General features: G+C 45.0%; 8 protein-coding genes across 8 annotated transcripts; 3 read left to right on the top strand and 5 right to left on the bottom strand.

Moving 5' to 3' along the window:
• Positions 1-3,049: 3,049 nt before the first annotated feature.
• PADG_11721 (uncharacterized protein) lies at positions 3,050-3,769 on the top strand (the record flags this gene model as incomplete). Its single annotated transcript, XM_010761647.1, has 2 exons — positions 3,050-3,412; positions 3,497-3,769. The coding sequence occupies 2 exons, from the start codon at positions 3,050-3,052 to the stop codon at positions 3,767-3,769; spliced, it is 636 nt and encodes a 211-aa protein (XP_010759949.1).
• A 21-nt stretch (positions 3,770-3,790) lies between these two features.
• PADG_11720 (uncharacterized protein) lies at positions 3,791-4,731 on the bottom strand (the record flags this gene model as incomplete). The annotated part of the gene is made up of 3 exons (XM_010761646.1): positions 3,791-4,277; positions 4,351-4,382; positions 4,456-4,731. The coding sequence occupies 3 exons, from the start codon at positions 4,729-4,731 to the stop codon at positions 3,791-3,793; spliced, it is 795 nt and encodes a 264-aa protein (XP_010759948.1).
• Positions 4,732-5,153: 422 nt separating this feature from the next.
• Positions 5,154-6,090, bottom strand: PADG_11719 (uncharacterized protein; the record flags this gene model as incomplete). Its single annotated transcript, XM_010761645.1, has 4 exons — positions 5,154-5,407; positions 5,674-5,778; positions 5,841-5,933; positions 5,994-6,090. The coding sequence occupies 4 exons, from the start codon at positions 6,088-6,090 to the stop codon at positions 5,154-5,156; spliced, it is 549 nt and encodes a 182-aa protein (XP_010759947.1).
• A 7,522-nt stretch (positions 6,091-13,612) lies between these two features.
• PADG_04186 (uncharacterized protein) lies at positions 13,613-15,753 on the top strand (the record flags this gene model as incomplete). The annotated part of the gene is made up of 3 exons (XM_010761051.1): positions 13,613-13,668; positions 13,786-13,942; positions 14,026-15,753. The coding sequence occupies 3 exons, from the start codon at positions 13,613-13,615 to the stop codon at positions 15,751-15,753; spliced, it is 1,941 nt and encodes a 646-aa protein (XP_010759353.1).
• A 1,727-nt stretch (positions 15,754-17,480) lies between these two features.
• On the bottom strand, positions 17,481-18,563 carry PADG_04185 (uncharacterized protein; the record flags this gene model as incomplete). Its single annotated transcript, XM_010761050.1, has 3 exons — positions 17,481-17,822; positions 17,950-18,088; positions 18,217-18,563. 3 exons carry the CDS (start codon positions 18,561-18,563, stop codon positions 17,481-17,483), a joined length of 828 nt encoding a protein of 275 aa, XP_010759352.1.
• A 1,599-nt stretch (positions 18,564-20,162) lies between these two features.
• Positions 20,163-20,951, bottom strand: PADG_11718 (uncharacterized protein; the record flags this gene model as incomplete). Its single annotated transcript, XM_010761644.1, has 2 exons — positions 20,163-20,483; positions 20,853-20,951. 2 exons carry the CDS (start codon positions 20,949-20,951, stop codon positions 20,163-20,165), a joined length of 420 nt encoding a protein of 139 aa, XP_010759946.1.
• A 438-nt stretch (positions 20,952-21,389) lies between these two features.
• On the bottom strand, positions 21,390-22,605 carry PADG_04184 (uncharacterized protein; the record flags this gene model as incomplete). Its single annotated transcript, XM_010761457.1, has 2 exons — positions 21,390-22,224; positions 22,334-22,605. The coding sequence occupies 2 exons, from the start codon at positions 22,603-22,605 to the stop codon at positions 21,390-21,392; spliced, it is 1,107 nt and encodes a 368-aa protein (XP_010759759.1).
• Positions 22,606-23,170: 565 nt separating this feature from the next.
• On the top strand, positions 23,171-24,396 carry PADG_04183 (60S ribosomal protein L33-A; the record flags this gene model as incomplete). Its single annotated transcript, XM_010761049.1, has 4 exons — positions 23,171-23,452; positions 23,889-23,942; positions 24,072-24,192; positions 24,299-24,396. The coding sequence occupies 4 exons, from the start codon at positions 23,171-23,173 to the stop codon at positions 24,394-24,396; spliced, it is 555 nt and encodes a 184-aa protein (XP_010759351.1).
• Between the last annotated feature and the right edge of the window lie 1,653 nt (positions 24,397-26,049).

Here is a 26,049-nt window from a genome sequence, read left to right as displayed (position 1 = left end):
TGAGAGGGCTTCCAGGGTCCAGATCAACGTTTTTTTCGGGACAGAGCTAGGCTTAAATAAACCCTTCACCCTCTTTATGGACTCGACTGGTGACTGGTGACTGGTGACTGGTGACTGGTGACAGGTCCATTAGTCCCCTAGTCCTACATGCCGATCCGTACCAACGATAGACAAAATGTCGTCGTGGGACAAGCTTTTCCTCTTGTCATCTGGCGTCTTCTCTGCAGCTTCAGCAATCAAGAACTAAATTAAAAAAAAAAGAAAAGAAAAGAAAAGAAAAGTGCAACACTGTCCTTGCGTCAACTTCCAAATCCTAGCCGAGCCCTGGTCGTTTGCTGATTCCTACTCTTAAATTTAAGGTGCGTTCTGGAATGGAGGACTCGATTTTAGGGTTGGTGCTACTGAGTGCCAGAAAAAAAAAAAAAGGAAAAATCTCATCTACCCATTTGGTTTAGAACCAACCCCATCAAAGGGGGAGAAAAAAAAGGGGTCAGATCCAGTAAAAGAGTCTCGAAAGAGTCTCGAGCTGTCAGGGGATGAAGCGCAACGTCGCACCCCGTCGTCTTATGGTGGAACGGCCGTGCTCTGAGTTTCAAACTTTCAAAGCCACAGATCGCACCAGGGGTGGGGGCTCCACATTCCTGCAGCTAATTTTATGGGACAAGACTAGGAAATAGCTTATGTGATGTTAATTTTTGCCGGGTATCAATGATGCTCAGGATACGCAACCTCCAACAACTCTCATGCAATGCCTGCTCTGGCTGTTGCAGCTCGTTACTATAACATCTCGTTTGCCGTCCGACTTTCTTTTGAAGGAGAATCTGAACAGCTGGATCAAAAACACACTGTTTTTCTCAAAGGGAAAAACAAACATCGGATATCGTTTGTTCTCCCAATTTACCTCTGCAACTCCGCCACTAGCATCTCGCACAGACCAAATCAACACACCAACATACTCGATAACTGATGCATTCCAAAAGAAAAGCAGAAAGAAAAAAAAATTAAAGAAATAAAGATATAAAGGAAGAGGAAAGGAAGAGGAAAAGAAAAAGAAAAGAAGAGAGAAAGATGAAAAAATTAAATACTCCATACAAAATACAAAGACACAAAGCTATTCATCCCATCTCGCAATAATAACGGCTTGCGAGCGAAGCTGTCAAAACATTCCCACTCCCCAGCCGCAAAGGCCGGATTAACACGGGTCCCTTTCCAAGCCACCAACAGGCGCAGCTATTTTTATCCCCTATAAACTACTTACTCCACACTCTCCGTCCAATTGCCAATGGAGAACGAACCTGCGCCACTCCTTTCATTCACACATCCATGATTACACGAACTTCTTCCACGAAAAACACCTCTGAATCGAAATCTGAAATCAGTCACACAGGAAACTTACCATAACATTATATCATTTCACGACCAAAGTCTGTTATCTTACCTCTTCACCTTAACCAATATATCAAGTCACAATTGCAATGCCAAGTTACTCCATTTCTACCCCCAGGAGGGTAATATATCTATGTTAAATTCCATATCTGAGCTGGTTTTGCATTGCCAATTGAAAATTCGGCTGAACGAGAACGTTAAAAAAGAGAGAAGCCTATTTACAGCGTGCCCCAACCCGTGGTATACATGTGTCTCTGCTAATTTCTAACGACTTGAGCTCCCCTGGTTAACTCAAAAGCCGGTTAATGAGTCATCTTCATAAAAGGGCCTACCGTCTTGGACTCTTTTATCTCCCAGCACATAGTTATATGCTTCTGAGAGAGAAATCTGACATTTTTGTTAACCGTCCATAGTTTGTTCCAATTACCGAAGTAAGATCCACTTCTACTCCCCGTGGTTGGAAAATTTGCTCGATATTGAAAAAAGCCCCATGTCAATAAAAAAAAAATATGGAAAAAATAAGGTGCAGCGGCCAATTCCATCGTCATCATTGAAGAATGAGAATCATGCAAAAAGACAATATTGAATCGGCCTCTTCATTTCTCCTGCACTCCACTTCCTCGCCCCAAATGCTTGAGCTGTCTTTATGAAGTATAATTTGAAACGACGATATCTATGGAGATACGTGATATCCTAGTGGTATATGTGGAGCACTCCGCATACTTCCAAGAAAATATCAATCTAGAGAGATTTGGTTACATCGCTCCGATAGGCACAATAGACACCACTTCAGCCAGAGTAAACGAGTATATGAATGGATGTACAGGCGGAAATGGTTTCCTTGCGCCTTAGCCCGAATATATATAAACTTCACCAGTAAGTAGTTAAGCAAGAGCCAAGTTTAATGTTTAACTAGTTCAACTAACTAGTGATCGGAGCGTCTTATTAGTTAGACTGTTACAGAGATGTTACAGAGAATGACGTAGCCTCACACCGACCTACTAAACCAAGAACATCAAAATGAAAAAAACACCATGTATATAAAACCCCTGAGATCGCGAATGGACGTGGGTGAATATAAACAACAGTACTCTCGTACATTCGATTGATTTAGCGCACTTCGGTCCCCAATGGCTATCCTCACCAGATAATGACACTCTACCTAGTATCCGAAACCAAATCATAACCAACTCAACTCGCTTGGTCAGTTATAATTCGAGGTGGAATTGAACGGCGCCCAAGGTGTCGTAGTATTCGGGAAGGTGGTGTTTGAGAATCCGGTACTGTTCCGCAGCGGGTATCTAGCCTTTGGACCTCCCGGGAGATTGAAGCTAGGATAGACAGTCCAGCGAGCGCAATCAGTCGTTAAAAATGCCACCTTGTTCGAAACTCGTCCCCGTTTGATCACATTTATCAACCGGCTTTCTCAGGGAATGACCACACATGTCGTCCGGCCCTGAGTCCTCCGTCCCAATTCCCATGGGTCACAATCGTTGATTCCTTCTACAGAAACTTTTTTCTTTTTTTTTCAATCACGCAGCCGAAAAAAATCCCTTTAAGCACGCAGCGTTGTAGAGTCCTTGAATTTTCTGTCCCTGTCTCACTGTTTTTTGCCCTTGATATCACAACAAAATTTCTCTATAGTTGCGATCATACCTCCGCGATGCGCTGGGCTGCCTTTTTCAAAGCATTTTACGACCTCAGGCCCCTCTCCTGGAGGACTTGGAGTTTTCCTCGGCATTTCTCTTTCCGCCGTGGTTGGCTTAAAATGAATCCTAGTGGCATCCCGGCTGTGCATCTGGTATACAAGATGCTGGCCCAAGGCACTATAGTGCTGCGGCGTGTCAACTGGAATTCCATCATAGTTGCAAGTTTAATAGAAGAACTAGTCGTGGTGGTTGTGGTAGTAATAGTCGTGAGTTCAACAGAGCAGCACCCGGTCACCGTGGAACAAGCGGTCCTCATCCTGTCACGACTCGCCGTACTCAGCTGTATTTTCATGACAAGTTCAGTGCATCGACGAGCGGTTTGTGCTCCGCCGTAGCCATCCTTTCCTGTCTCGCACTCGGCTCCCGTACAAAACCCAGACGCGCAATTACTGCCTTCACAGGTAATGGGGTGCAGCGAGGGCCCTTACAACTGCCATTTTCACAGTCGGGTCCATCGCAGCCAAAGGCCAATACATTTTGGGCCGAAACATCGGCCCGTAACCTTATCGCAGTCCGGACCCACGCACCCACTCGATCTGCACTCAACACCGCTGCAACCGCCCCGCTGCGGAATGCAGTCCAGCCCGCCGCACATCGTAATCACGCATGTAGGACCCCAGCAGATTCCATCAAGACAATCGAGCCCAAAACAGCCAAACTTGATACAAAAATAATCCCATGCATTTGCCGTCCTTTCAGTCTCGACTGCTGCATTTATTAACAACATTTTTAGGTCTCGTCTTGTCATTCTCAGAAAAGAAGTCGCGCCCATCACGGCAATCATGCTCACAAGGCTCACGGCAAAATGGAGCCTTGCATTTTAATCCGCAATTTCCTGTACAAACAGGGTCGGGGGGACCTTTTGTAAATATGACGGTGGGTAATATGCTCCGACCGTGGTCGTCATCGGTCTTTATATCGGGGACGTATGGATATGGTGGCGGAGTAATTGTCCTAGTCATGATGAGAGAGTCTGTTGCACCACCCGGCAGGTCGGATGTAGGGATTAAATGGTCAAGATCAAGTCTCGTTTCTCGGTCCCTTTCATTACCCCCGGCAGCTCGGGTATGGTGGGAGTCATCTAACCCAGGCGTCAAGTGTTTCATGCCATCATCTGTTCTCTGAGGGTTGTTTCCCTTGGTTGTCCCAGGAGGATGGGAATCATCAGATCCGGTCTTTGGCCTGTTTTGTAACGCTGTTAGCCCTCCCGGGATTATTTCCATTGATTATTCCAGGGAGGATAGCTGCATCAGACCCAATTGCTGAACTGCCTGGGATGTTCATGGCCTGAGGGTTAATTTGTCCCCCAGTTTGTTTCGGATGATCATCTCCTCCGTTTTTGTGGCAGTCTATCTGTAACCACAAGGGGAGACGGGAGGATGCTGCTCATAAGAACATATGTGGCTTTTGGAGCATCAGGGTCGGTAACCCTCCAGTTCCACAGATCGATATTTGTTGTCGTAACAGGAGGAATGGTAAGTGCAGCGGTCTGAATTGTTCTCTCCAGGCCGGTTGATACCGATACTGCACCCCCGGGAAGAGTAACTACATGCACTGTCGGCCATGCAACTTCCAAAGAGGTCGTATCGGGAGGGAAGGTGATTGTGGTGGGTGCGTTCAAGGAGATTGCGGGCATGAGAAATGTACAACGGCGTACACATGCTATAACCGGATTGTCCTTCGTTAAAATAGCTGGAGAGACGTAGACATCCCCCGATCCGCCGTCTCTTCCATTTACATCAGCACCGTAAGGCCCTTTTCGTCACTACTCAATAGAACTCGGGTTCTTCATTGTACCGGCCCCCAAAGATCAATGGCCTAGGCGAAGATTCCTCCCAAGCACAATTTGTTCACTAAATCTGCTTTTTGCTTTAGCGTTCTTGCATCAACATCATCATATGAAACCCTATTGTACTTTGCAATCAATTGCCAAAAGTAGAAAATGGAAGCTATGACAAGATGCATATAAAGTAGAGGAAAATGAGGTTAAATGCAAATGGGAAAGTTCAAGACATGTTCGTACCATTGATCGCGATCCCACGAAATCCTATTTACTGCCTAGTTTTGGTCATGAATGACTGGTGGAAAATTCTCCTTCAAAATCCTGTTGATCTCGTAGTTGGATAGTGTACCGCTGGTCAAAGTACATTTACCTGGCTTAGCACCGCCGGAGGTCCCATCACCGTCTCTTGTGAAAGTACAACCTGGAGTAGTGTAACTAGGATCCGCCAATGCAAATGACCTTCCGTAAAATGCTAGACCCAAGGAAACCTTCTCAGGAGGGACTGAGTTCCGCCACAGAAGATCCAAACCTGATGATATTTCTTCCATTTGTTAGGGACATATCAGCAGTTTCTAAATAACTAGGTTGCTTACCAGTTTAACTTGTATGGGGGTAAAAATCCCATTTGTCCATTTGCTGGAGCCATCCCAGGTGCCATGGATATCATATGTCATAAAATTAAACCAGTCCACGTATTGGGCCATTCCTTTAACATCAAACCCTCTTAACTAGTTACCCTAGCATTTTGTGTTAGCCTATGATTTACTTTGATAAGTAGCCTAATCAAGAACTCACAATATGAATCTGAGAGTGCCACTGTTATCCCATATATGTTTCCCACAGCAGCTCTTAGCTCCTTTGAAAATTGGACGTAAGTTCTAAAACCATCTTCCGCGCCACCTATGCAAAATCAGTCGCGTTTACTTTATAAGTAACTATATAAAAGAGAGTAGGCTTCCTACCCCGATCAGCTACCGGGTATTCCCAATCTATATCAACTCTTGAAGTAGCCAATGTAACGTTAGCTTGCAGAGCTCCCAGAGCATGGACTTCAGCTTGAATCAGTGAGGGAATATAAACCAAAAAGCTACCTGAGCGCTTTGAGGTGTACTTACAGTCTTTAATTTGCTCGCACCCATTTGACAGCGCTTCCCACAAAATTCTTCCGTAGTACCACAAAACTTTCACTCGTATATCAGTGCCAGTTTCCATGATGGATGCCTATAAAATTTACTAAAATAAGGCTCACCCGAATTCTGAGCAACAAACATTGAGCGGACAATTTTCCAGTCCCTTCGGTGCGCATTCTAGATTGAATCATGATAAGTTAGTCAAGTCGGAGCAATGGATTTTCCAACGGTTATGACATGGGAAAACAAAACATGAGCTTCGAATCTGAGCATGACCTCTAGTCTGATATTTGGAGAAATATCGCCAGGGTGGTCGATTAAATGGTGGGTTCACTGATTCAGCGACTTACTGCCGCATTTTGATTTCGCATCACAAGAGAACAGACAATTTCTCTGGACCACAGAAATCAGGACCAAACCCACAATTGCCGTATTCACTACAGCAGCCTGCTTTTCATGGCTGGGATTTTGAGCAGGTGGCATCCGAAGAAGGCAGCGCAAGCAAAGCACTAGGTTTGCCAAAAATCAACGCAACCTCGCCAAACAGTGCCCTCTTAGTTTTCAAACACAATTCGGACTCAAAATCCGAATACCGATAGGCGGGATTGCCAGGATAAATAAAAGAGGCTTCCCAAACATCTCTTCAGAAGTCCAGCAGCAAGCAGCTTGCACCCGTGAAGCTGAGTGGGGAACATGATAACGATTTGCACATCTTTTCTGACTTCCAATATCTTAGGCGGGGACCTTGCGGCGCAGATGTCATGCAAGCCATGCAAGTCATAAACACTATTATTTGGAGCTTGTGGAAGAATGAATGCCAAAAATGTTTAACGATGTAGCCTGGAACGTCTAGTAGTTAACCCTCCGATTCAGGTTAAGTCGAATTATGAAATTGGACTCGAGGATTTTACTAGTTGCAGATTCCATGCACACGAAACATATGCTGTTTGGAGAACTTGCCCTAGGTAAGTTAGATGTTTCAACGAGTTTACAGTTAACTGGTTAAACTCGTCACTTTGCTAAAGGGCTTTTTCAGACGCGGTGCAGCAAGTTAGTGGTTCAGTTCGCAATGTCCACATCTCAAAGAATTGCGTCCCAGATTCCGGTGACTCTTTTCACTGTAACATTATTTGGAGGCGGAATTCAATTCTTTTCAAGAGATTAATCCAGATTCGTTTATACTAACTTGCTCAACTATTAATTATCTTGACAGTGACCAGCAATGCAACATCTATAATTTAAAATGTAGCTGTTGCAATATCTCTTTCATATTTGATTGTTTTCTTTTTTGCCTCTGATCTCATTTATGTATGTGATTCATCGTTCTCAATTAGTATATATATCAACAACATTCACACCAGTCTCATCATCTGTGTATGTAAATACACATAAATCTCTGTCAAATATCCTGTTTCATCTTCTCTGCTTTTTCTTTTCTTCTTGTTAGATTTCTGTGATATTTTCTATACTGTTTCATATGACACCACTCAACTCAAACATAAAAGACTAATTATTTCTCTCAATCATTGGAAAAGGGCTTATAATTCTCATTTTTTTTTTGACTTCCACACAACTTAGCTATTCCTTCATCCTGGGTATAAAAGATTGCGCCCATGAACTCCGAGGACATATTGAAACACGGGTAAAAGGTTATGGCATAGGTCAACTGGTAAGAGCAGAATTTGTAGTGTGTAATTAGTTACAATATTTGCCATGACTAAATGAGATGGGGAGGAAGATAAATGTTGCCCTTTTACGTCTGCACGAACTTGATAGACTTCTAAGTAGTGGCTATGACCACAGCGACATTAGTTATAAGAAGTTATAAGAGGGCAAATACGATCTACACAATATATACCTATAAGGCTCCGTTTGGGACTGTCAGTTGAAAAATGTGATTGGTAAGAGAGTGCAAATGCAATTCTTTCAATCTCCTTACCCTGTGACGCTGATAATTTCTGGGAAGCTGGAGCTGTTTCAGCGAATGGCCGAGAGTACTAGCCAAATTGACCTATGGTGCTAGGATAGATGGCTGAACAATGCGTTTCCCGACGATGTCCACTATAAGTATGACATCAATATGCGAATATAACTATATATATATGTTTCAAGAAGTGAATCATCTGGATTGCTTCCAACTTAACTGTTTGTTCCCCGTCAACCTACCGTGACAACCCGATCACCTTTTGGGATGATCGAGTTTGGGAAACGATGGGCAACTCCCTGTTTATTTTCCTCAAGATGTAGGAAATTGTCAAGAGGTTACAGAGTGTCGACTCCACGATTGCAACCAGAAAACTACAGATTTGGGCTTGTAGTCATATGCGAAGCAGCAATCAGACAAGATATAGTGGAATAACTTAGGGGTTAGTTACTCCAAGAAGAAAGCGTCGGGAAAATAAGAATCCATCCGCTTCCTACTGGAGTTTCCTTGGATACGATAGTTAGTTAGTTAATGGCAAGAGTCTTCCCGCCATTAGTCATCCCACATATTGAAATAGACGGAAATGACGCAATGGGTAACTATGAATTTCTTCCTTCGCTTTCCAATGCGATGGTCAGCTAATTTCGTTTCTCCACCAAAATTACATAAAAAGCAGAAAACTAGTTACCAAACTGGGGGAATTGATGGACGCGTTCCCGCTGGTTGGGGAAAATGGCAGGTACGTTCCTCTGCTCGTCATATATGTAACTTGTATTTGTTTTCCTGCTCATAAAGTTCAACAAAATCTACAGATAATTAGTTATGCCTACTTGATAATGGGTAGGGATAATTGCGAGTCCCTTGTGTTTTCCCGTCTTTTTTCTTACCCTTTTTTTTTTCTTATCCTTTTTTTTATTTTCTTTGTTTACTTTTTGTGGAGAAACTAGAGCTTATTTCTATGATTCTGCAGCTCTGGCCCTGATCAAGAATGACAGGAATACTGGCATGGCTTTTGGCATGGCTTTCCCGCCAATGCCATCCGTAAAGGGAGCCGATCATAATTATTATACTCTTGGTGGAACGAACTATTCAGAGACTTGTTCGTGAGCATGGCAATTCGCAGCATCCGCCGGAGATGGACTGGGAAAGAACGTGAGTTGGAACGATAGATACATCAGCTCTTCAATCAACAGATATTAGGATTATCGCTAAAGGTTATTGTTTACTACTCTGCGCAAAAGCTTCAGAGAAACGATGTTATCATTCATGGTAGGAGTCCTGTTTGAGAGCGCAAAAAAGATGATTGAAAAGCAATATTGACGTCATTTTTTGTTGTAAAGCCGACCACCTTTCTTGTTTTCCATTTCTTACCTATTGATTTATTTAATTTCTTCCATATTTTGGGAGGATGCTGATGTTTAGTTACCTCACAGCTGAACTCTTCCACGATTTTTCTTAAATTATCACTTTTAGAAACAGTAAATAACATTTTCAGATGTCATCTAATCAATGAGGCACTAGTTAGCTGGATTCTCTCACATATGAGCTAAGCCCGTTGAGAATGGAAATCGGCAATGTCAAGAAAATATTTAACTGAACCACGATTTAAAGATCCTTCCGCCACGAAACTGCCCGAAGCATCCCGCCGCCGAAAGACGGAAAAAAATATACCTGTCAAGTCCATTCGTGCGACCTCTAAAGGTCATGATGTTATTTATTCTTCACCGGGTTCTAGAAGTTGCTGGACACTGAAATCGAAGTTGGTCAATCTTGTAAGGCTGGGCAAAATTCATGGCACTGTCTGGAGAGTGTCTCTAAAATAAAATTTGAGGCTTAACTTAGAATTTAACTACTTTTCTCACCTGGACAAAGCAGTGGCCACAAATTTTATCTATCAGGAAGATTGACGCCTGTTTTGGAACTGGTTGCTGAGGCGGCGCATCCACTTAATGACAAGCACATCCCATTAGATTTCCAAAGTTATTATTATACCCGAGTTGTTTTCAATGTCTTGAATGTTAAACTCTACGGTAAACCGGGTGGCATCACTGTATGCACGCGAGTGAGGTTTCCAAGCCCGCAACAGGATTTCTACCCGCGAAAGCGTGCAAGCCTAGCTTGGAGATGAAGTGTAACTAGTTAAGCAAATTTTATAAACTAGTTAGTTGACTAGTTGGTTAGTTAGTTAGTTACCGCAACTGAATAGTGATTGTTGCTTTTTTGACACCGCTATTTCACCTTCGATCTACAGTTATTCCTTTTCTTCTGAAAATGGCCACTCTCAACCAAGGCAAAAAAGTAAATTCTGGATGTGCCACACTCATATAAGAGGCGATTGGTCCAACCTCATACGTGGTCACATCCAGATGTACCTCATGGTATGTGCACGTGCACGTACAGTAATCGACATCGACATTCGCGTCGGATGCATGTGATGCGGTCGGGGCAAACAAACCAAGATAGGACCCACGTTTTCATCCCCAGTGTGTTTATGGAGTTGCCGCGAATCAACGATTGATTTGTCAGTTCTTGATGGAAGGATGTATGTTAGATTGATGAACTTGAGCCCAACCCATCCCGCTTCCACTTCCACTTCCACTTCCAGTGCGTGACGCATGTGGGCTGTAACTGCAGTTAAATTCGTCACTTTTCAGATCACCAAAGGAAGATAAGTCCATTGAAGAGAAATCATAAATAATCTAATAACTTGACAACCTCGTATGCAAATCCAATAAAATTGAAAGACTTGGCTCAGCTAGCTGCTGGCTTTTAATTGAAGGTCTTTCCGGCTTCTGAATTAAAGAATTGCGTCTGTTTAGTGTTTTGCGTTGTATATAGAAAGGCTATTTTAACAGCGGAAGAAGAAATAACTAGAGCTGCCAGAAATCTGAAAGCTGAATAAACTAAGAAGAAAGGTAGAATTTAAGTAACTCAACTTCAAGACATGGGCCTTATTCTACAGGATATGTATATCTGAACACAATGTTAGAGAATGTACACAGATCCAAAGATTAGATTTATATTTAGTATTAAAATATTCAACAGTGATACTTACTTGAATTTTTTATTTTATTTTTATTTTTTATTTTATTTTATTTTATTTTTTTCACGTGATTGAATTAGCTAGATGAGAGAGGTGATGTGAAAGATGATCTGATCTCAAAAGATGATCATCAGTCTTAATTGCATTAATAACAGATAGTTGAGGACTTGCTGCAGATTTTCATCAATATGTTCATTATATTTCTTGCTTAGATTAAAAGTATATTTGTTTGAGAGATTTATTTGTTAACTGCCTCTTTTTTTCTCTTTTTTTCTTTTCTTTTCTTTTCTTATTTTTTTTTTTTTTTTTTGCATCCGATATCGGGGTGAATCGAACAAGAGAGTACTATCGATTTCTCCTATTGAAGACATTTACTCGGCCCTTTTAACATTGATAAGAATATATGGGTTACTCGCCAGTGCATTGTTCCACATGTGACACATTCCTGTCTTCCTTTCCACGAAAACTTACCCGGAGTCAAAAAGATCTTGGATGAATCCGTGGATATAAAGTAATATTGTTTCTCGCACACTTCTCACTTCGTGGAGGGCCAGATAGGGAAATTTATGGGTCCATGAGTACCTTGCAAGCTTGGATTCCGGTGGACTAATTCTCTGCTTTTGGTAAAAATGATTTGGCACCATCCCTCCGGGAATCGGAAGGGCCACACAGAATATCCCCATTTGAGTAGGATTTGAAGCTGGCCAAGTTGGAAGAAGGTAGTGGGGGAAAGTGTGGAGTTGGCTTTCTCTAGTCTAGAGGAGGTAGGGAGATATTCTTAGCATCTGCGGAGAAGCTGACTACAAGGATGGGTCTATAAATGGTACCATAGCATTCTGAAGATGGTCATTGGGTGGTGTCTGTAAACACACAAACTTCTTATTGAACCTTGTTGAAACTAAGAAGCTATCTGGATTTCTGTAAACAACTTCTAGAAAAGAAAAGAAAAAGTTATGATTTCTGTTCCTGGCACAGATCAACTCGGGCCATACCTATTCTGTCCCAGTGGCGCTAATCCCACTCAGAGACAGCAGGATAGGCTCTCCCTTGTCCTTGGGTCTCAACCTTCTCTGTTCCGCGGGTTCAAGAAAATCCATACATCATTGATTTTCAGATCGGCACCGGAATAATACCGAACACATTCCGAGTGAGCATCAGAGATGAAACAGGCAAAAGTTAGTGGACGCTAACGTGGGAGGATAAAAATAGAAACATAACATGGATTTAAACTGCAAGTAAAATGAGCCCTATACCGGAATAGGAAAGATCCCATGTCCGTCACCCATCAACACCCTCTCGACTCTTTGACTGATTATAACGGAGTATTTGGGGACTATTTTTCGAGAAAACTTAACATGTCCTTTTCTTCCAGTTTGGAAATTTGCTTAGTTCTACGCGGGTGAATTTGTCCCGCGGGCAACCGTCGTGCCACGCAAGGGATTATTTGGCAGCCTGGTTCGAACCAAACCACTGGCAGCCAGGGGAAGAACTGCGTGACATGTTAGTACACTATTGCCACGACCACACCTTGCGGTCCAACATCCTGGGTGGGTTCAGTGGGCTGATACATTCATCATTCGCTCCCCAATGAACAGTTAGTAATTGCGTAGGAGTGATTGGTGCAATCCACACGCACCTTCACACAGCCCGCACACAGCCTGCAACTGCAGTTGTTTGCCGAGGCTCCCCACCCGCTAGACCATAAGAAGGGATAAGCAGATTCTCACGTAAGCGGATCTCGGCCAATCAGGCGGCGTGCCTGCTTCCCCAATCCCCCACTGCTGAGTTGCTGACTTGGACTTTAAGTCCGTGCACCTTCCTGATCTGTCCTTTCCCCTTTTCCCCCTTCGCTCGTCCGCCCTTTCCTAATTCCCACTTCTCGCTCTCTCCCTTTATATTTTTTCTATCTTTAGAACGCCGGCGTCTGCCAGCCTCCACCTAACCACTGACATCGTCCACACCACCACAGGCACCAACAGCTGTCACTGACGACGGCCTATGCTTCTCCTATACCACCAACTCAAACAACCAACCTCAAACGCCCATCTTTAGCTAGCTAGCTAAACCCACTCCTCCGTTTTTCGAGTTCTTCAACCGTACGAAACCCACTTTCCTGCACGTACTTTTTGTTCTTTTTCTGCTCGTTCTCACCACATCAACCCGCTCATCAACACCAACCACTACTTCCACCTAACAACACACTATCACTTGTCACCTCTCCAATACTCTGCGACTATAGCGTGTCTGGTACTTAGTCTGACCTTGGCTGCTGCAGTTGTTGTTAGTGAGAGCATTCCAAGTCACTAACCCTTTGATCTCTTTGTCCTTCCAGCGGGCGCCAGGGTTTCGTCAATCGCCTCAAAATAACAACACTACAGCCATCAGAAAACTACAGATTTTCTCCACCTCACCCTTCTCTCACCCAATATACATACATCTTCTTCCCTCCATCTAATCATCTTTACCTCGATTCAGTCCCCAAGGCCAAAGCTCAACTGCCCTGTCTCGCGCCGTTGCTGCTGCGACTGCTGTTTTTCTATGTTCCTGACTGCCAACTGGGCAGCCCACGCTCCCCCGGATTCGTCTTAGCAAAGCTCATAGCTTTGTCTCCCGTAGGCGCGCATTACCGTCTCAACAATGGGTCGACGAAAGATCGAAATTAAGGCCATCACTGATGATCGAAATCGCTCCGTGTAAGTGTCCTTGGGTTTGGACTTGCATTCCTTCTCTTTCTTCCTCTTCTTTCTGTCCCTCGACGCGCATATAAACAAAACAACTAACTTTGCGTCGCGCTATTACGATGAAAATAGAACCTTCCTCAAGCGCAAGGGTGGTCTCTTCAAGAAGGCACACGAGTTGTCAGTCCTTTGTTCTGTAGACGTTGCCGTCATTATATTTGGTCATAATAAGAAATTATACGAGTTCTCCTCGGGCGATATCAATGAGACTCTTGGACGATACCAATATGTGTGTTGCGCTCCATCACACCTGCTCTCCCCTTTCTCATCTTCCATTGTAGGTCTTTTGCTAACCTATATCATTCAATTCAGTATGGCCAACCACACGAGCATAAAGGACCTGCTGATTTTCCCGGAAAACAAAGCATGGATGACGATGATGAGGATGAATCCCTTCCCGAGGAAGCCCCTCCCAAGACTCACAAGACAGTCCCCCAACAGATCCAAAACCAACCCACCTTCCAACATGTCAACCATCAGCCTTCCGCATCCCCGCCAATGCCTAATGGCGTTTTCAATCCTCGACGCGGAACTCCGCAGCCAGTCATCTCGCGGCCGCCATCGAGAAACAACCTCCAGCGGGTCGGTTCGGGGCTAGTTCCACAGCAGCAGCGTCACCATGCAACCCCACCACCTGCTCAAAACGGTTTTACATATATGCCAAACCCTTCCATGTATAACCCACAAACGAACCCAAATATGCCCCAGCAGACCCCCCGACAGGGCCAATATCCCTATCATGCCATGCCACAACACCAGCCAGTTCCGCAACCGACACCGCAACCGCCGGTTCAGCATCACCCTCACCCTCATCCTCACCATACCCAGCAACGTCCTCATCCTCTACCAGTGCAGCACCCACACCAATCTCAACCGCAACCACAACCGCCACGAAATCACACTCCACAACCCCCTCATCAGCCCATGGGCCAGCCCGCGCAGCAATACATACGCGAGCAGCAAAAGCGACAGTCTGTTTCGGTGCCACCGGCATTTCCCCTTCCAGAACGACCCGTACATTCACGATCACCATCCCAACAACAACCGCAACCGCAACCCAAAACGGAACAAACCCAAACTCCACCTCCCAAGCCTTTACCATCAAAATCGCGAAGCATCTTCACCCCAATTGATGATCGCGGTTCCGTACTTGCGCAGCATTTTGGATTTGGTCCGCAATCTTCCTCTCCAAAGACCGATTCTCCCCCCAAACCTGAACAGGAACCTACCGATTCAACAACTAACCATTCCGTACCCCTTGCTCCACCTCCTGCAAGGTCTGCAACTCTACCTGCCCACTCCCAAGGCATGCACTCCCTCTCCTCGATCCCCGATACCTCCTCGATCTCCCGCTCAAACAGTCTCCAAATGGGCGCCAAACGCCCACGCCTGAAAGTTCAGATCCCAAGCGAAAATTCAGATGCAGACAGCGCCACTGCAGATTCATCCCCTCGAGAATCAACAGGAAACACAGCAGCCACCCCCGCCCGAGGCAGCGCAGATACAGGACACTCCGGTGTTGTTCTCCCCCCACCCTCCCCATCCACAACCACACTTCTAAGCGCAGGTGCCCAAGGCCCGCCAAACCCATTTGCCCGCCCTCCACCTCCAGCCGTAACGGCTTCTCAAAATAACCCGGCATACCCCAGCAACAATACCAACAGCAACAACAGCAACAACAGCAATGGCATCAATAGCAGCAACAATAATGGCAATGCCATCGACACACCCATTTCCGCGCTCCCCAGCCGCTTTGTATCAGATAACTTGCTTCCATCGCCATCCAGCTTTTATCCCGAATGGGGCTTTGGGAGATCAGGGCCCGATAGTAATGTGTTACCAAGTCCATTGACGTTTCCTACGCCTGTTGTGCAGAGTGGGCCTGGTTTTGCGACTGTTGGTGTTGACGTTGGTTCTAGTGGTTTGAAGGAAGTTGAGGATGGGGGTTTGATGGAGAGGAAGAGGAAGAGTTCTGAGGGTGTTGGTGTTGGTGTTGCTGAGGGCATTGCGACGGGGGGAAAGAGGTTGAAGGTAGAGTGATTTGTAGGTTGGTGGATGGAGTGGCGGGATGTTTTGGCTTTTTTATTTTTTTTATTTTATTTTATATTTTTATATTTATTTATTTATTTTTTGGTTTGGGTTTATTCATTGACTGGTTGGTTTCTCTTCTCCTCTCAGAACAGTTTATTTTGACACTTTGTCTTTTCTTCCTTTTCTTCATTTTTAACCTTCTCATTCTTCGTTTGTTTGTTTTCATATATCCACTGGTTTACACACGATGTCTAGTGTTGAATTTTTGTTTTCTCTATCTGCTTTTGGTTTTAATTACTTTTTCCTATTGTGTACGATGTGATGAGATGTGTGTAGCTGACTGATTTGTTTTTGAAGTTGATTCCCAAGCACCACATTTGTTTTATGCCTATATTTTACATCGTTATTTGGTATTCTTCCTGCTTTGTTCTCTTTTGAAGCTAGTTGATGGTAAGACGTAAATGCTATTTACTAAAACGGGTATACACATGCGTGTTTTCTGTTAATGTTCTTTTGTTCTTTTTAGAACTTTAGCTTATATACTTCCTACCAAAGTTGGCGGATTTAGGGAGAGGATGTATATGAATGGAGAGTGAAACTACGAGAAAGAAGTGAAGACGTTTCAAGATTGCGAGTCAAGTTGCTTTTTAAAATTATCTATCTCTACTCTTTCAATCTGATCATGTCTTGTTCAGTCAGTCTTGTCTCCTTTTTACCTCTCTACATCGTCATCCTCTTCCCATACATATTACACATACCAGCCCACCGTTCACACAGACGAAGCTCAGAAGAAATTCAACGTAGATTCGGATATCGTAGTGAAGAATCAGTCTTTTTAAAACCCACCGCTTCCTTATCTAGTTAATAATGGGACGTGAAACAATCCCAACGGGTTCTATCTATCTGGGGTCAACTCAATTCGTCGCACATCAGTCCTAGTAGTTGCTGTCAAAGTGAAAGGATCATCTTTTTAACTTTAAGCTTTTAACTTATGGGGGAAGCTAACCCTCTTTCGGCCCCTTGCACGTTTCAGCCCCGCAGCCCCAGCTCCGCATGGCATTTGACGGGGCGGGACGGGGATTGGACCCTGCGACATCCTGGCGACATCCATGGATATATCTGAATGCTGTGTGTGGCTGACTGGCTGGCTGGCTGGCTAGCTGGCTCTGGATTGCATGGCGTTTATGCTCTTGATATAGGTATCCATAGAAAAGTAAGCATCAAGTGTCGGGTTTGGCAGTTTCTGGGATACAACCTCTCACTACTTGTTAGAGCGGTTGATACGGTGTTGCTGTTTCCACGTGGAGACGAAAGGTGGAGGAGAGGGGGCAAAGGCATGTCATATGCACTATAGGAGAGCTCTCTGGGATCTATTATAAGGTATCTTGAATCCGGTGGTTGATTACAATATCCTTATAATATACAAAAAGAAGTCCTCTATTATTAACCTGATGATATCAGCCTATATAGTTAAAAGAGGGCCGGGGAAATGTGTGTGCTTTCTATTACAGTCTCCGTTGGCCTTCTCCGCAACTCCATGTTCCGTCCAACCCCTCTCTAACTCTCACGGCAATCACCTCGCACTCCAGTGAAAAACAGACAACCCATGCCACAATTAGAATGTCTTTCTCAGCACCTATATTTTAACTCCTAACTAAACCTCAACCAGCCAGATATACACAATGGATTCACCCTGCCGCAATCGGCATTGCCGTTGCTTACTGCCAGGATCAGCTTCATGCGTACAAGTCACAGCTTAGTAATGTGGGGTAGTAATTTCTATTTCTTGGAAGGACCTGGGGATATCTCCGTGCCGCGGAGTCGATGACGACCGATGAGACAATGAAGCTTCCAGGCCGTTTCTGGATCGGCTTATCCCAGCAGGAGACTCTTTCGAGAACGTTGGATATAGCTGGGGAACTCGCCAGATATGCACATATATGCATGCCAGACCACCAATGGGAGAGCGTCATATGATGCATCGGAAAATGCACACTGGTTGGATTCGAAGCGATTTTCATCAGCGTATGGTAGCGTCGGTATTGAAGTTCGTGGATACCCGTCCTCCCCGAAAACTGCTGCGTAGAATCAGCCGCTTCTGCATATGTAGAAGGTTTCTCCAAGTCAACACCCGGTTTCCTTCAGATACCCCCTTCACATCTCTACAGTCAAATCATTGCCCCCCCCCCCCCCCCCCGGGCGAACCCAAATATTTCGAGAGACTGCGGAACCATCTTCAGTTGACTGGGAATCAGATCCTGTCTCGGGCATCGGTAATAGCCCTAGTATTTGTCCTGGAAGGCGCATCTTCACTGGATATCGAGGGTTTCCTTCATTACCAACACTTGGACAGTGTGTTCCAGCACCCCAAAGGCAATAGAATGGGAGGCAAGCGACTTCCAATAGATCGTTGACACTCGCATTTATCAATCTCTCGAAACACCGTCCCATTTTCGTCCTCTCCCCGTATACAAGGGACTAATCTGAATAGTTGGTAGATGGTTCTTTGGATTCGCGTCGGGGTCGGCGAAAGCAGCATCGTCGGAGTTTGCGGGAGAGGTTTGTTTTTCTTGGAAGCAGTAGGTGAGGCTTGAATTGCTTCCAAGCAGTCCTTCAATGTTTTCCACGGCTGGATAATTGACAGTCAATCCATTGGGCCCCTGTACAGTGAAGTCTTGCTGGCTTATACTTTTGGACTGGAGGTGCGTCCTGGGGAATCGACCCTCTTTTACCTGGACTATTACGATTAGATTCCTCTTCAATTTGGTATTCAAAAATATTACCAATTGTATAGACTTTGCCGCATCTGCATCTTTCATCGTCGAATGGTGCAGCTTCTTCATCTAATTCAGGAATTGTTGTGTGACATCCTTGTGCACCGCTGCATCCAATGGACACAGCTTGTAAATGCCACCAAGCTGGTCAAAAGAGCTTTGGGTCTTCCAATAGTCCTGTAATTCTATCGAGATGGCTTTTTAAGTTATATAACTTGCGCTCTTTGGTATCAAGAACGTCCTCCGTTCTGAGTCTATATGTGCGCTGGATACGAACTAGTTCCGACAATGTTGATTTCATGATATCAGTATCACTTCTGCTTTTTCCTCGCGTACTCGTGGAACTCAATAGCTACCTCTGATAATACAGCTGCGCCATTGGCATCCAGTCGGGGCCTGCCGGCTCTCCTGGAAGCATGAAATCGGCTGGGAATATTGGGAATATTCGTCTGTGCCCCGTGTGGTGTTGAATTGTTGGGACTGTTTGTTCATGAACAGAGATGTTGTCCCAAAGTGGTACTATCAAGTCTGTATGACGATTATTAATGCTATCTTGATCAAAACTGTGTTATCGATGTTCCAACAGTAGTACTAGGAGATGGATATGCAGGGTCTGGCATATACCCAAAACTACCTAGGAACCTAATAGGTATTTAGGATTGTCAATGGTCGAGACTCCTTTGGGAAGTTCGTGATCTAAAAGTTTTACAACCTGTGTCTAGCCATCCGCAATAGAAACACGAGGAATGGTGAGGCAGGTTGCCGGACCATCGGATGCTCATCGTATCCGTATGAGCGGAGATCAGGGCTAGTGATAGAAATCATTTCACATCTAGGTGTTTGAGCGGACAAAGGCCCACCAATTTGGAAGACCTCGACTTGGGGCTCAACCATAACCGTTTCGTGGAAATATTTTTGACATTTTAGCTTTACCTACTCTGATATGATGCAGCAGGGGATGCTCAACTCAATGGTTTTGCTCCTTCGCATGCACCGTATATGCAGAAATAGCAAATGAACTATCAATCTATGGCTGGATGACTCAAGGTCACTAACAACAATGAAAAAAATCGGCATCCCTTAACCCCAACTTGTTGAACCTGGATCTGAGAAAGTGAAGTACCAGGTTAGCACTGGTACTTGCTGTCATCAAATGTGGTTCAGTGAGCAGATTTTAACCATATCAAAACCTTATGTTGTTTATATAATTAATTAAGCCAACAACGTCTCTATCAAGCGTCAAGGTGGAAAGGTGGAGTAGAGGGCTACGAAAATCTTCTTTGATCTGACTGTCACGTTACATCTCCGGCAGTAACATGGGAGCCACCACGGTGGGTATGTTTGTAAGTCGACGAGGAATTCATTTTCAAAAGTTGCAGGCGGTCCAACACAAATAGGTGAATGGACCACTCTCGCTGAGGTACTCTGCAAGTATAGCATCGTATAATCTTCCGTACGACTTCCTTAGATACGACTTGTTGTAGTGTCATCCAGTAGCCGAAATAAGAATTGTATGAAACAAAGAATCCCCGATGGGTTCAAGAGTTGCACAACCTGGAGATAGCGTGAGTTGGCTGCTTCGGGCTCTGTCTTGGATTGACATGAGCCAATAAGTTCAAGTTGGGGTCTCCAATTGAAAAGGGGTCAAGATGGTTGATCCTGGATGCCAAATTGATTGCCGCAAGAGATAGTTTCCAAGTAGCTGTGGCCCTGGTGGTGGCGTGATGGTCTGCTGGCGCCCCTCATCTTTGACGTCTTCGTAGTATCAGGGCATACCTGATACTCCTCTGGACCTCTCAAGGCAGAATGAAACGTAGTCCACGGTCTGCTATGAGAGATCCTGGACTTGCCTGTCTCCTGGGAGATGACGATAGAAAGAGGTGAAAAATTGTTACCAATAGGCCAAAGAAGAAGACCAAATGAGCGCACCGAATATATGCCGACATCAAAACGTGGAACACTATTCTATCCTTTGAGGTCAGGGTCCGCACGTTTGCACCCTTCCACCCATCGGACCAGAGATTCTTCTAACAACAACCTTAGTTAACGAGTCGCATCCAGTTCGGATTTTGAGGAAGCGAGAAGTAATAGCTTTTAGCCGTAGTGTATGTCAAAGCATACTCAGGCATTGATCAGCCTGAACTGATTTTCCGATGTTGAATCATCCAGTTGTGCCCGCGTGGTTTAGTGGCAGTTAAAGCGTATCACTAGTAGCGTAATGATAAGATCCCCAGTTCGGTTCTGAGCGTGGGCAAGACAATCTTTCCGGGGCCATGATTATCTGCTTTTGCTCCCCCCCCAAAAAAAATATATCCTGGGGGAAGAAATGCATACCTGATAAGGTCTGATATCTTTTTGGCCCCATGCAGCTATGGCCCACGAGGTAAGCACGATATTGCGGGATCGAGCATCGAATCGCCCAATGTTTGTCATCTGGGATTTTGAACGGGAACTGAAAGATGCCGAAGAAAGGGGGATTAAAGAAGAGGTATTTTGTGGCAGAAAGGGACCGGGTTCTCTGATAGGGCTGTGGTTCTGGTGATTCCAGGACCGGATCGCAACAGGAAAGGTTTCAGGAAACCGGTGATTCACATGCAATGGAAAAATAGTGAAGCATGGGTTGATTCCTTGTACTTGTACACATTGTGACTGTTCAAGAATATCTCTGGTTATGGATGTAACAGAAGAATTTCAGTTGAAGTTTCCATCATTATCACAGCGCGCAGTTAAACGAAACACACATACATGGACTAGCAGGTAACCCAGCGTTCCATTAGAACAATATACGCAAACACTACATACATCCATCTGTACCTTTAGCCACTCAATGAGCTCCCTCGCAGCACCCAGCCCACCTTCCATGTTCCATCCTCAGAGACCTTGGAACTCAACCCAAGTTTTCATCTTCGCTTTTACATGGTCCCCATACACAAGAGCACCGGTCCCACCACCACCGTCGATGTCATCATCGACTGACCTAACAGCACACTCCTCACCAGGCTCAAAGAAAAATGGCACGCTAAACCTGCCCATTCCAAGGCCCTGCTGCATCCCATCATCCGCACCGGGAGAAGGAGAAGACGCAGTTGCAGGCGGCGCACGGACACGATGCATCGTAGCCACAAACCTTCCACCAGACACTTTCGCCATTAAGTCGCCAATGTTCACAACGATGGATCCAGGAACGTACGGGGCGGCAATCCACTTCCCATCGGAATCTTGAACTTCTAGACCCCCCGTAGCATCCTGGTGGAGTAAAGTAAGAATTCCGCTGTCAGTATGGGGTGGACAGCACAGCTTTACCGTGTCGGAGTCGGAATCGGCATCTGGTGATGTCTCCTGCTGTAATATTGATGGGTTCAATTTGGGGTTTGCATTCGGTGGATAGTGCAGCAGCCGTAAGGTACTGAGTGAGTCTGTTAGGTATGGCGAGAAGAAATCCGCCTCTTTGTTCAGGGCAATTGCAAAGAGGGAAAGCAGAGTTGAGGCGAGAGACTGTAGTTCGCTGTGTAGTTGTTCGAGTTTGAAGCGGAAGGGGAATATTGTAGGTGCTAGCCAGACATTGGGTTCTGAGAGATTGACTTTCAGATTGCCGGGATTTGTGCTACCGTTGGATATTGATGACTGCGGACAGTGATGTTTCGGACCGATCTCAAAGCCCTCCTTCAGATTATCATTGGCCAGATCTGGCTGGGTGGGGAAGTATCTATTCGAATTAAAGCATTAATTATATACCACTCATCAGCTAATTAGAAGGCCCAGTTCATTTCATGCTAATTAAATAACCACGGTAAAATATGTGATGCGCGGATTACCCTCGATAAGTATTCAGATTGTCCTTGCAAAAGCTCCGCTTGGACAACTTCATCTTCTCCTCTATCGGGAGAGCAAAGAACTCCCTGGTAATGTCGAAAAGAGTTTCGTGATCAAAGTTCAAAGGATAATTTACCAGATAGGCAAATCCTGTTGTGACGAAGACGTCGTATAACTGGTTTGCCAAGCTCTTCTGTTCTTCCTTTCTCAGTCCATTGGGGTTCTTCAGAGGGGTCAGATCAACAATGGGCAAAGAGCAAAAGGTCGTGGCCATAGTTTATTGTCAATATACAAAGACAGGCGACAAGGGTTTCAGCCTTATGTAGTGTTATTGATATGACCTATTGTGAATCATGAATCTCAGCATAGAAGAGTGAAAACGCTTGACTTGCCACAAGTGCGAAGATGAGAACTGGCAGAAGTGCATACTGAAAAGGGTTCTGAGGAATTAGCAAGGAACGCGGACAGTGCCCTTGACATGGAGAAACATTTCGCCTATCAAATGTTTGGAATGCAAGTTTCAAGGTTACCTACCTCCAATTGGCCGTCATGTAGGGAGACCAATGGCAGGAGGAATCTCGAAGTCCCAAGTCCTTAATAATGGATATCATGATTGAATCACTATTTGTCCTGGTTACCTATAGCTTTGTATGATCCCATCCAGACATATTAATGAATAAAACACCCACAATCAGGACCATAACCAGATCAATATCATAAGATGAACATTCATCGAAAGAAAAGGCTTTTATCAACAGCCAGATATCACGTGACACAACTTCCATACTACCAAAAAGGGCAAAGCGCCCCTAACAACTTAGGGCTCGCTAAATCAGCCCATGCCGAATCGGTCCAACACGCACCAAACCAACCAACAACCAGCCGAAAAGGGACTTGGATTCGATTTCGATTTCAAAACGACAACGAGCAACGAGCAACGAGCAACGAACGCCGACCAACGATCCCGAACCCCCCCCCTTTCCTCGAAAAAGGGAAAGATAAAGAGAAGAAACAACACCCAACCCCCTTCCAACCGGGTTGCCGTCTTTTCAAGCCCTTTTCCCCCGTTCGATTTACAGAGTTTCGGTGGCCCGCCATGCCTTCCGATCACGGTCACAGACGTGAGTGGGATCTCTTTTTTATCTTTTAGATAGTGTGTTTGTGTGCGGTGGATTGGATATCGCGTCCATATGCTTGATACTACGGAATTTTTGTATTCTGGGGAGAGTTTGTTGTGTTGGATCGCAGTGTTTTTTCGTTGTGGTGTGCGGCTGGTGAACAGAGCGCCTGGGGTTGACTGGAGGAATCGTAATATTTACAAATTTATAACTGGTGAATTTGTGCGCTAACATAAATTTTTTGTTGAATTGATTCTAGTATATGTCAAGTAAGGCGATTCCTAAAATCAGTTCCCCCCCCCCCCCCCCCTCTGCATCGGCCAAATTGGATCCCTGGGAGTCCATCTGAAGTTGATATGGGGGCTTGGAGAAGAGATGGGATATATATGCAGATGCAGCATCGAAACATGCAGCAGAACTAATGGGATATTTACTTTAGGGGTCGGCATCTGAGCTACCAGCGTGGAAAGCGCGCCACAAACCCCAACACAAGGTACTATATACCGTTACCCCCTCGTTTTCTCCTGGGCTTCAACAATGATGTCCCGGGAGGTATGGTGGATTTGCCTAGCTAACAAGGTGTTATGTGTATAATATAGTCTTATCAAGCTTGAGGGCGTAGAAGACTCCAAAGGCCGCCAACTTCTACCTCGGAAAGAAAGTTGCGTTCGTCTACCGGGCCAAGCGCGAAGTTCAGGGTTCGAAGATTAGAGTCATCTGGGGCAAGGTCACACGGACACACGGTATGTCAACATATATATTTAATATATATATCGCGCTCTCAGAGTTGGGCTGCTGGGCACAGTTTCGGATTCGTGATATGCTAAAGGCGACGTTTACTCTTATCAGGCAACTCGGGTGTTGTCCGCGCTCAATTCAGACACAACCTCCCTCCCAAGACCTTTGGTGCCACTGTACGAGTGATGTTGTACCCTTCGTCCATCTAAGCGTTTGATTTCGCGACCGGGGTCGGTGTTTTCAAATCTTTCGTGTCTTGGTTGGTGGGGAAAGGCGGGTTTGGTTGTGGGATTATGTAGGAACTATCGAGGGAAAATATATGTGACTAAAACAGAAGAGAGCAGGCGGCAGGAGGGGTTCAATCGCTGCATCGCGAACCGGGGATAAACTTCTATGAGAGTGGAATGGCAGGAGAGAGGGCAGGCAAGAAGGGTACTGGGATATTTGGGCTCAAAACGGCCTATTGTCCTTTCTTCTAAACTTTCACCCCGGTCAGCGTCTGCGATCAATCGATAGATAAGGCGACTCGCCTTTTATTTTTTTCCTTGCTTGAAACGTGTTTTTTTATTTATTCTATTTATTTATTTTTATTTATTTTTTTCCCCCCCTTTTTCTCTTTTTGAACAAAGTTCAGACCCAAGACCCTTCAGGCCCCCCCCCCCACCACCCCACCCGGCTTTCTCTTTTGTTTGGTGGAAAAGAGGAGGCTTTATGTTTGTTCCTGCACGACATGGCAAGCTAGTTCCAGTATCTGACCCGATCAAAGCACCAAATGAACCTTCAAACCTCAAATACACATACCCTATCCAATCCATATAACAGTTGCTTCCATGATATACGTATATATTTTGCAGCTTCTTTGTTAGAACTGGTAAGATTAGGTCGAGGTCAATATAGATACTGTAAAGTACAGTCAGTGGTTGGATCCAACCTCAGACCTGATTGAAACCCAATTGAGTCAGTCTCCAAGTCTCTCTCCATTCGGAAAACGAACCGAGGCAGATCATGTGATGGGAAGGCTTCCGGCGTATATTACAGAGTAAATATCAAATAGAGTAGAATCAAGCTGAACCGTGCTCATTCATGTTCTTGGTTGTTATCCGTAGCCGGATGGACAATGAATAAATAATCCGGGAAAATACCCTGTCAAGAGACAGAGGAAGGTAGTTAACTTCCGGAGGAAAATGGATGCGTAATCTATCGCTGTCGTGTCCCGGGATTGGAGCCTGTAACTAGTTTAACGGGTCTGGGGCTGACATGACGTGGATTCCCACCCAAGAACTCGGAGAAAAGTGGTGGGTTCTGTCCCAGACGTTTGTTTCTGCGCTGCTTGGTCGAGTGTCCACAAAAGCCACCCGGATTTATGTAACTGTGTTCTGGTGCAACAACAACAACAACAACGTTTAACTCTATCATTCCTGGGCAACCATTCGGCGCATCGTTTCCAAGATCCCCGCCGGGCCTCAGGAAAATTCTCCATCGTACCCAAAAGACGTCCAGCCTGGCCCACTGGGTCAGTTATCTATTACCCACCTGTCTCTCCACATCCACCATCCATCATCCATAGTTCTCCACCATCTTCCACACTTCCACGCCCCAATATGCGTTCAATATCGTTGTTACCCGAAAGCTCACCATCAACGGTCCCACCCTGTTGACTGTCATCCCCGTTACTTAACTCGTTCTACTTTCTTGAATATATTATCTACCCTTTTTGCAATCCCCCCCTCCCCCCCCGGGGGGGGAAAAAATAAAAAGAAGGGTATTATATTTTTTTTTTTGTTTTGTTTTTGGGTTATTGTTGTTGTTTTGGTTTGTTGGGATGTACGTAGTTTTGGATAGAATTCAATTGGAAGCGGAGT

This window comes from Paracoccidioides brasiliensis, assembly GCF_000150735.1.
Source record: "Paracoccidioides brasiliensis Pb18 unplaced genomic scaffold supercont2.4, whole genome shotgun sequence".
NCBI lineage: Eukaryota > Fungi > Ascomycota > Eurotiomycetes > Onygenales > Ajellomycetaceae > Paracoccidioides > Paracoccidioides brasiliensis.
This window is presented reverse-complemented; position numbering and strand designations above follow the sequence as displayed.